This window comes from Callospermophilus lateralis, chromosome Y, assembly GCF_048772815.1.
Source record: "Callospermophilus lateralis isolate mCalLat2 chromosome Y, mCalLat2.hap1, whole genome shotgun sequence".
NCBI lineage: Eukaryota > Metazoa > Chordata > Mammalia > Rodentia > Sciuridae > Callospermophilus > Callospermophilus lateralis.
Genome location: NC_135326.1, coordinates 4,768,543 through 4,779,806, shown reverse-complemented (window position 1 = coordinate 4,779,806; position 11,264 = coordinate 4,768,543). Strand labels below are relative to the sequence as shown.

Genomic DNA, 11,264 nt, shown 5'->3' with positions numbered 1-11,264 from the left:
TATTAGTATATTTAGAAAAGAAAGTACAGTAAAACTAACTTTACTATATATAATATGTGGATTCTTTCCTCAGAGTGTGGATTGCGCCATGGCCTTGTCCCCCAGTGCCCCAACTGCTGGGAGGCAGAAATTGGTGAATTCCCTTGGATGGTTTCTGTGCAGCTCTCTTTCTCTCATTTCTGTGCTGGTTCTATACTAAATAAACAATGGATCCTTACCTCAGCAAGATGTGCCCATTTCATGTAAGTCTGAGTTAGTCATTTCAAGGTTTTGAAATAAAATGATAAAAATTGAAATTATTTATAGATATCTTTCTTCAACCAAGTAGGTATTTTCCCTTATTTCTTGAAAAAAATGATGAATCTCCTTAACTGGAGTGATGACTTGCATTACATTTTCCTAGTTAATAAAAAAGTGTATCCCAAATATCAAAAAAAAATGTTTTTATACTTTGACCATGAATTCTATAATTTCCCGTTTTATTCCTTTTCCTAAAATATCTCCAAGTAAGTGTTCATTATTTTCTAGAGATTAACTACTGTATCCAAATTTATATAAATATTAATATATATAAATATAAAATTAAATGAATTATAAAATATTTTACTTTTATATAATTATATATCAGAAGATGATAACATACTAAATTTAAATTGCAACTCCATACAAAGATATCCCCCAACTTATGATTGTTCCACTAATGATTTTTTGACTATATGTGCAAAAACTAAATATACACACACACACACACACACACACACACACACACATATATATATATTCAGTAGAAAGCATGTTTTTGAAAGTTAATTTTGATCTCTGCCTAGAATATAAATGGGCATTATAAAATTATCTTGTGATATTGGGCAGTAGCAATGAGTTGTAGCTTGCATTCTTTTTATTAGTATTATTTAGTAGACTAAACATCCATCATATATAACATAATACTATATCACTTAACCACAAGTGTTGCTCACCTACTAAATTCAGTAGTTTATATCTTTAGTGTATGTCTGACTTGCTAGATTTTGAAATTATTGATCTATACCAGGGGATTAGGATACCTGAATCATATGGTGAATCTATTTCTATATATTTTTGAGAAATTTCCAAATTGCTTTTCAGAGCAGTTGTACTACTTTGTAGCCTCACCAACAATGTACCAATATGTACCCTGATATCTTTACCAACATTATTAGTAGTATACTTGATAATTGCCATCCTAATTGATATGGATATAATAAATATCATTTTTAATTTTTATTTTCCTGATTTTAGAAATATTGAATTTCTGGCTGTTTATCATTTTTCTAATCTCTTCTTATGGATTGTTCATTTTTATTTTTAGTAATATGTTTCAATTTTTTATAATATATTCTGGATAATAATATAGTGATGCAATTATATCAATATTTATAGCAGCATGACTAAAACTAGCCAAGTTGTGGAACCAGACCAGATGTATATCAACAGATAAATGGAAAAACAACTTGGGATTTATATATAATGAAATTTTGTTTAACCATAAAAAATGAAACTATTGTTTTGTCACTAGATGAATAGAACCAGAGAGCATTATGCTAAGTGAAATAATCAGAAAAGCAATGGTCTAATGTTTCTCTGATATGTGGAAGTTAGTGAGTAATAATGGGAAAATGAAGAAAATCTTGATATTCATGATAATATTAAGCAATTATGCTGTGTGTACATATGAATATGCCATAGTGAATTCCACCTGTATATTTATCTATAAATCCTCAATTATAAACAGGAAACAAAGAGAAAGAAGTCCATCAAAGAGAGGAAGTAGAATGTAGGGAGTAAGAGAGAAAAACAAGGGGGCTAAAATAGAATAAATTATATTATATGCATGTCAAATGAAATCCAATATTATGTGTAGCTATAATATACTAATAAAATATTTAAATATTTTAATGTATGATGGGCTTATCATGACTATAAATGGAGATATATCTATGTTTAATGTAAGTAGATATATTAAACTATGAATAAAGGGATATCTATTTTAGAATATTTATGAGATATTATAACTTTAGAACTGATGCCATTTAAAATAATTTCTTTATTGCTATAGTAATAATAAATAAATACAAGTATTTATTCATTTTAATTTCTACATAACAAAGTAGAGCTATTAATATAGACAAAGAATTATTTTATAAAATATTACAGTTGTAGATGGTTCATTTCATTTACTAGCTTTTATTTTCCTTATCACTAAGTATTAATCAGTTCAAACAGTTTAAATAATAGAACAATAAGTTATTAATTTATTTGTTAATTTTTGTGGTTCTGGGTTTAGAAGCAATGGCTTTGCACATACTAGAAAAGTGCTCTGAAACTTAACTGCAATCCTCAATCCCAAGTTAAGAATCTTCAACAAGAAACATGATTCCATCATAACAATTACCTTACTTTTCATTTCTGAAAATGTTCACATATGTTGGGTTTAATAGTATACTGTGGTTATAATAACGTTTTATGTTTCTAACATATGTTTTGACAACATCTAGAAAAGATTAAAAAAATGTTTTAGTGCTCGCCTGGATTTCATCTGATTTACATGATCACCAATATCTTTATTGGTCTAAAGTTATTTCACTTTGAAATGTTGAAAAATAGAAATTTTGACAAATTTCCCTCCAGAAAAAATGCTGAAGCCTTGGCCTTGGTCCAAGTGGGGCTTATTGATCTTCAGGACCCAGCACAAGCCCAGACTATAGGAATTCATCATGCTATGCCCTACTTAGGTCCCAAAGGACCTCTAGGACCTGGGCTTATTTTCCTAAAGGAGCCATTAAATTTTCAGCCCATGGCACTTCCTATTTGCTTGGAAGAGAGTCTGGAACAAGAACGAAATATCCAACTTTATGATTGCTGGCTACCCAGTTGGTCTCTCATGAGAGGTGAGTAATACAGAAGCTCTGGGATGGATGTAATGATGTACTTTGGAAGACATTATTATATTTGCATTAGTCATAGAAGATTTGACATCTTTCTCTTCATTCATATTTCAATCACTAGTCAAGTCTAAAGTGAAAAGAATACTCTTCTTTTTTCTCTTTTTTTCATCAGGAAGTCCAGGGATTCTGCAAAAAAGACACCTAAGCATCCGGAAAGTCAGCACTTGTACCCAATTTTGGCCTAAGCTAAATGAATTCACTTTCTGTGTGGAGGCCAAGAAAGCTATGGGGGAGGCAGGCTGTAAGGTGACAAATTGAGGGGGTATGAAAGGCAGGGTGAAAATCAAATACCCTTCAATATCAAATATTATATTTCCACATACTTTAGATGATCAATTAATAATCTGTTCCCTCTTTACAGGGTGACCTGGGGGCACCCCTGGTGTGTCATCTACAACAAAAGAATACATGGGTGCAGGTGGGAATCTTAAGTCATTTTGATGAACGTTGCACAAAGCCCTATGTCTTCAGTCAAGTGAGCCCATTCATTTTCTGGCTCCAAGGAGTTACAAGACCCAGCCTTGCACCCTGGTCCCAGCAAGGACCCATGACTACTTCTGCTTCCATTGCCATTTCAATCTCCACCACTAGGAATGCTTCAGCCTTAACTTCCACTACTGCTTCTATTCAGCCAAACTTTGTCTCTCTGCCACAGCCTCAGAGTAAGCAACAAGAAAATGATAGGAATATAATGGAGGTATGAGAAAGAAATGAAGAGAGTAATGGAGATATATGAGAAGTATGTAGGAGAAGAGAAGTGTTTTTTTTCCTTAGAATACATGGCTTTTCCAGTTAAAATGTAATAGTTATCAGTTACCTCATAGCTTATGAATGCATTTCATATTTAGCATAATGTTTAAATTAATTAATATCCCTATATAATATAGATGACTATGTCTATCATAATTACCTGGCTTAATTATATTAACTAGGAAATTCATATTTGAAACTTCTAAATTAGAAGATTTAGAGAAGTAAAGTTATTGATCAAATTCTTAGAAGAAAAAGCGGAAGAAAGCTAAAACTGAGACTCAAACTTATTCCTCTAACACAAACTTATTTTTTTCATTTATTCTACATATGGTGAAATAATTTTAAATTAAAAATATTTTTGTGTTTAGCAAGTGATGATGATTTTACAGATTAAAAATTCTGTATTATGCTGTATTTTCTTTTTTCATTTGACTACATATAACCTATCACAATAGATTATTTCACATTAGTATACTTCTCCACTTACTTCTATAGAAATCTATGTTGGTTTCTTGTACAACATATTCATCTAATAAAGCTATTTATCAGTTAAACTCTAATATTTTTACTGAACAATGCTTTTTAAAGGCCATATAATTGTCTTTTTCATATCATACAAAGTTTTTGTAACTTATAGAATGAAACGAAGTTTATACTGAACATTCATCTCATTTTTCAATTTCATCTATAGTTCCTTACTACTCTTATAGACAGGTTAGCTTTATCATTTTCTGCTTATATCTGTTTTAAACAGCATTACTTTCATTTAAACATATTTGAGAAAACCTCAAATATATTCCTTTGACCATAATTTTTTTTGAAAGTTTCAAATGTCAATTTCCCAGTTACTATACCTACTTGATAACTAATTAAGATTTTAAGTTTATCAAAATCAGTTTCCTTCTGCTTAGATACAAGTAGTTTCTCTTGAAAATTTTCATTAATTTAAAGTGAAACACTTTAAGGTGAAATGATTTCTCTTTTATTGCCTAACTGTACTAATAACTCCTAATAAGCAAAGATAAAAACTAATCAAGGTTATCAAAGGGGTAAAGAAGCTGAAATGTTTTCCAGTCCTTTTATTAAAGACAATTTAATATGGTCCATAAAGAAACAATGGGCTTGTGAAGATAAAAGGAATTTTCTTTCAGAAAAAAAAAAGACATAAAAGATGAAAAAGTTTGTTTCTAAGTCATGTTTACTACACAGAACTGTTTAGGAGAAACATCAGAGATCAAAAACTTTAAAAAAAATGGATTTCATAACAGTTCTACCAAATTTACCATTACTGTTTTCATAGTTGTTTTGTTTTTGTTCTTGTTTCCTCAGCTTTGGCAGACCGAATTTCTCTGAGATATACTATGCCTTGGCAAGCAATAATCATAAACTGTGGCAATCAAATTTGCAGTGGCTCCATCATTAGCAATTCTTGGGTTCTCACTGCTGCCCATTGTGTCAGGAACATGTAAGTTTTCCCATACCATATAACTCCAGATTTTTATGGGGTAAAGATATTTGGTAGGAGAATTCGTTTACATGATTTATTTCCTAAACCATGTCTCTTATCCTTATGACATCTTTGTTTCAGACTAAACAATAAATACTTTTACCATGTTTTAATGCTTGATACCTCTGATAGATTCTCTGTAAACTTTTTTCATTTCTAAACTCTGAATTCTTTAATGATTTTTCTGATTTTTCTGGAGGTATTCAAGATCTATTTTGCACTTATGGCTAATTTTGCACTATAGCTAATTTTGATTCTAAGGTCAATGATTTCCTGGTGAGTCTATTTTAATTAATTTTTACTACATACATAGGAATCCTGAAGATACTGTGGTGATCCTGGGCCTTAGGTATCCTGGGGCACCTCTGAGAGTTTTGAAAGTGTCTAACATTCTACTGCATGAGAGGTTCCGGTTGGTGAGTGGGATAGCAAGAAATGATATAGCATTGCTACTCCTTCAAGGAACTCCAACTTCCATTCAGACCTTAGCACCCTTGGGCCATGTAAAAAATTTGAACAGTACAGAATGTTGGCTTTCTGGGCCACGAATTCTTAAACCAGGTTAGTGATCACTCTTCTTATTAGGAGTATGGCACTAAAGCAGGTGATGATTGCATTTTAATATATGAGTTTAAAAATGAAATCTATCCATGATTGTCTACATTACTGCATGATTGTTTACATCACAAATCTTAAGGTTTTTATACAAATTAAATACTTAGAATTTAGACTTGTTTCATAAAAATCATTGTTTTGAACATGTCTCCATAGGATTTTAAAGTGAAATGGTAATATGCTGGTGTTACTATGAATAGTCAAATTTTATGAATACAGAATAAATGCCTTCTTAGCTGTATTAACCTTGAAACAATGGAAAAAAGGAAAAATGTTTTTTAAAACATTTTTAAAGACATAAATATAAGTTTGTGTTCAAATTTGGAATCCTACAAATCAAAATAGGCATTGAATTTGAAAAGTGACACTTAAATAGTATTCAAATTTGGCAAAAAAGACACAAAATGAATTTTAAAAGAATAGTGGAATAAATTGAGAAAATAAGAAGAATTATTGGTGATTAGAAAATAAACAGTATTTTTAGCATAATATATTAGATATACTAATATAAATGATAATACTGACTATAGTCTTAATAGTTGCTACATTAATGTAAACTTTGTACCTAAGTCTTTTTATATTCCATCTGTTTCCTAGGAGAGACAGATGAGCATCCAGAAATATTACAGATGCACATGATGCAAGCTTCAAATTGTGTCTCCCTCTACCCTGACTTAGGTAGTTCTATTGTATGCTTCTATACTCAATCCAAAAATGCTGAAACAAATGCGGTGAGCCATCTCAGTTATTTTCTTTCTTTTTTCTCTGTTTCAGGATGATTGAAACTATAACTATGCCCCTATGTAAAGTGGAAAATAACCTACCATTATTAAGAAAGTGAATTCTTGCTTAGGGGTAATAAACATGCATTTTTAAATTCCAGAATCAACTTCTACAAAAATATATTGCATATATTCGATATATCTGATGCATGTTATTATTTTCTATTCAATTGAGGAGCCAGCTTGGTTAATTTCCAAAATATTAGACATTTTATAAAATTTCATTCAACTAACTATAAGACCCTTGCTTGTTAAGGCTTGCTAAGTCAAACCTTTTCTTTTTCTATAATTGAAAAAGTCAGCTTTATGGTTTAAACTTCAAAGTTTTTATTTTTGTGGTATTCATTATATTTGTTGATAAGGATGATATGCATATTCACCTAATATCACATTTTTTCCTGAGCATTTCCCTTACTTGAAATTTAAAATATATAATAATATAGAATATTGGGTTAATGACTTAAATTTTTCTATCTTTTACTTCACAGGATCCAGTGAGTCCAGGAAGTGCTGTTATGTGCAGACCAATATCTGGTGGTAAATGGAAACAAATAGGCTTGACCAGTCTCAAATCTCTAGCTACCATCGTGAGCCCACATTTGTCCTGGATCTTAACCACTTCAGCAAAATCAGGACATCCCTTAAATCAGGAAATTATACCTTTAGTGGAATTGCCCAAATCTTCTTGTCCCCTAAAACAGACAAATACATTGTTACCTTTTTTGATAATGATTATTGTACTCCAGAGTTTTTTGTAGTTCAGAGATTAGAGTGAATATAGTCCCATTTTGTTCATGGTAAATATGATTATATAAAATACCACATAACAATGAAAAAAGATTTATTTGTGCCATATAGGATATGCTTAAAATATGCACCTTCAATAAATAGTCTTTCCCTCTGAATGACTGATTTATGCTTACTCGCTATAACAAGAAGTGTTCTTTGCTTATTTTGTTTCATTTTGAATAACTCATAAAGGGTATATTTAATAGAAAAGTTACTCAAAGGTATGTAGTGTGTGTATAGTTTCTTCTATAGACCTTTTTTTTTTTTCCATACACTCTGTAATTTAAGAAGGAACACAGGACAAGGAAAAGGAAGGGTCTTTAATTCTAAAAAAAAAAAAAAAAAACCCTATGTGTGGTAGGCCATACCATGAGGAAAAAACCCTACATGTAGTAACTCCTGTGGAGAATTATACTATGCCATCAGCTATTCCCAAAACTCAAAAGACTGTAATCTTTTTAGATGCTGGACTAAAATATTAAAGTCTGGAATTAGGAAGAAATGAAGTCAAACCTGGTCCCACAGAGGCATATAGTAACCTTGGTGTGGTACCTGATATACAAAATTAACCTGTATCGCCAATCACATAAATTCTCCTCCTTTGAACTTTGAATGCAACTGTAATGGCACAAACAGCCATGATTTTCAGGGGCACATCATAGATTGTGGGGATATGATTCTTTCCAGAAGTCATTTATAGATTTTTATCTTTATTCACTGTCAGGTAAACTCTTGGAAGGCCAAATTCATCCTTCACTTCTGGAATCATCATATGAGGAACCAAGTACTTTGCAACAGTCATTGAGCCCAGCTTTTCTTCAAACACTGACTACCACCTGAAACGACCTTAGGATTCCCTGCCACATCTCACAGGGTAAAATATTGGCCATAATAATTATTATTTCCATCTTTAAAGGGGTAAGCATTTACCAAGAAACAGATATCTCTGATGATATACACATAATTTCATGAAAACTACAGAAGTAAATATGAAAAGCATTATAAGCCAGTTTGTGCTGAGCAATGTTGAAATAAGAAGGCTCATTTTAAAAATATCTTAAATTAATAGAAATACAAGGTAAATTTTTTTTCATTCCAGGAATAATCTCTAAGAGCCATATACTTCATGGAATATCCCCACAGTAAGCAATGGTACTAAAACCTGATAAGAATTTGCACATTCCCCTAATGATGGGCCATAAATCTTCTGTCAACCTCTTTGCCTGACTGGCATGCATTAAATGAAATGTGGTGGCAGTGATTTTTCTCTTCTGGTAGACAGCTCAAAAGAAGTAGAAAAGGTACACTTTTTAAATTTTTTTTCTTAATACTACAAGGTATATACTCAAATTCTATGCCTTCTAGAAATCTGGGGAATAGGAGTGTTTACACACTCTGAATTTCACTGGAGAAGATGAGGATAATTTGGCACATCCATTTTTACTATATTCACAGATGTGCAAAATTCAGTCTTCTCTGCACTTTGCATAAGAGAATGCAATCATATACATACCTTGGAATTGTAGGCAGTATATAAGACCATGAAAGAATATGCTTCTTCCTGGTCCAAAACCTCTGGCTTCATCAACTGGGGATGTTCTTTATAACCTTTTCAGAAGTAACCAGAGCATACTAACCTACCAGTATCCCCATGTCTGGGCTTGTGTATAAGCCCAGTAATTATAGCACAGTACTCCTCTAAGTTCACCCTCATATCGTTCTTACACAGGGAATCCATGGATTCAGATTAAAAAAGCATCAAAGAGCTGGATTAATTCACATGGTCCTTCCTCCTTTCCAAGATAATCCACAAGAAAGTATAATAGCATTTATAACTGTTTATGTCCTTCAACAGTGTCAATTCATATTGAAGGCATCTTTCATATAAGTTTAAATCCAGGGATCCTTTGGTGCTTTCTCTACCACTATAGAGAACCATGAAGATGATTAACATTTCCAGGTTCTTTGACTTCACAGGTCTTATGAGAAGTTATCCAAACACTAGGATTTCATTCTGTCTTCTGGAAAGCATAAGACCCTGCATTTCTCTGCATATAGGCACAGCACATTGAAATACTCCCTCATGCTGGCACCATGTAGTATAAGTGAAAATGTTTGACTCTATACCAGATGAAAGATCTGTATTAATACTTATATTTTGTCCATGGGCCAAGTCTTTTTGACCATTTGGAGAACTATCATTTATCCCCATCTAATAATAACCATGTGTCCCTAGATTTCACATGCAACTACTAATATACATCTAATAACCATGTGTCCCTAGATTTTACATGCAACTACTGGAATTCTCATTCTGGTATAACCAGTATAAAAAGCTATAGGACCAGTGGAGAGGTGTTGTAAGATGTAAACCAAACAAGAAGACACAGATCTCATCAGTTTTAAACCATTCCACAATAGTAGCACTGCCTCCTTACCCAAGGCTAGCTCCTCTGTATAGGCACAGGCTTCAGGGAGATCTAGATCTTTAAAAGGATAAATTGTAGCCTCCTCAGCCCTGCTTATATCCACCTTCTGCAGCACCTAATTCCATGCCAGGGAGCCTTATGTAGTCTTCTTCTGCACAGGTCCTTTGGACATTCTCTATTTCAGGATGCTTACAAAAGCAATCAAGGTACATCACTTTGTGCTGTTATTTTCCCCACCTTCTTTATATTTTATATATTGCTCTGTTCCTCATTATGGACACTGGTGGACAGAGTCCAGAAGACCCAGGTTGTTTTGGCAAATCAGCCTCTCCTCACTATTTCAAATTCAGACCTTCAGATTTTCTGCCAACTACTGGACATGCTATTCAGGAGCATATTTGTGCACCTTTGTAACATGCATTGCTGATGTGGAAGAAACTGGCATTCAACCAGACACAGCTCTAATAGTCCTCAACTCCCAACAGGGGAACACATCAAAGACAGTGTCTTACAAGCTCCCTAACTTAGCTTCCAGGACTGAGTTGAGTGCACAGTTTGTTCCAGCAATTCCCCCCAACAAGTCTCCTGATTAGGTTGTGTATTCTAGTTGCTATGGGCCCTGTTCTAATGCTAAATCCTATCTTGCATCCCTTCATCAGATCAAGGGTCAGGTAACCTCCACCACAAAGAAAACTTGAAAGACCTGACACTGGGGAGCTCAATCACAAGTTAATGTTACATTAATTGGGGTTGAACTCTGTTGCTGTAATAGTATATCCATTCTAAATACACTTGCATGTATCAACAAATATAGCCCCTAAAAAGAAGTTTGTGCTGATCCCCTTTCTCAAGATGTTAATGAATTCTGATCCTGTAGGTTTGCTCTACCCCAGGTGTTGCTATGGAATCTTAGACTGGCTTTATGTATATGGCTGGCGTTTTTGTTTTTTTGTTTTTGTTTTTTTGTCCCTTCGCCTGGGAGAGGGATACCTGGCTTCTGTGTAAACAAATCAAATATGGCTATTATAATGGTGTTAATTCTCTGAAACCCATCTTGGGAGTGTGAAAAAAAAATTATGGTCATTATAAGCACACTTTATCAACAATTCATATCCTTTCTATCTAGAGAAAGATTTATCTTGAAGAAAGAACTTTTGAAGTTACACCCAGTAAGATTCGTCAGAGGTAAACAAGACACATATTAGCTCCTTAGCTAAAAGTTGAAATGCCAAACTGCAAAGTGACCATGAAAGATATCTCAAATTCTGACAAAACATTGGTGAAGGTGATCCCTTAAAAGTTAAAGAGTGCTGGTTCTCTAGTGGGTTTTGAGTTGGAGAGATGAAAGAAACAGTTAGTTAGTGGAATGGAAGAGAGCTATAAAGAAGTTGTAGATATAAAGGTG

General features: G+C 32.9%; 1 protein-coding gene across 1 annotated transcript; it reads left to right on the top strand.

The window, feature by feature from the left end:
- The first annotated feature begins 3,531 nt into the window (after positions 1-3,531).
- On the top strand, positions 3,532-7,399 carry LOC143639824 (serine protease 52-like). The gene is made up of 5 exons (XM_077107871.1): positions 3,532-3,646; positions 5,067-5,202; positions 5,558-5,805; positions 6,457-6,590; positions 7,130-7,399. Exons 1-5 carry the CDS (start codon positions 3,532-3,534, stop codon positions 7,397-7,399), a joined length of 903 nt encoding a protein of 300 aa, XP_076963986.1.
- The last annotated feature ends 3,865 nt before the right edge of the window (positions 7,400-11,264 follow it).

Excerpts from the sequence above, each read along its gene's own strand:
- LOC143639824 (XM_077107871.1), top strand. The coding sequence starts at position 3,532 with ATGACTACTTCTGCTTCCATTGCCATTTCAATCTCCACCACTAGGAAT. Across the intron at positions 5,203-5,557 it reads GCCCATTGTGTCAGGAACAT|GAATCCTGAAGATACTGTGG; the intron begins GTAAGTTTTCCC and ends CTACATACATAG. Across the intron at positions 6,591-7,129 it reads AAAATGCTGAAACAAATGCG|GATCCAGTGAGTCCAGGAAG; the intron begins GTGAGCCATCTC and ends TTTACTTCACAG.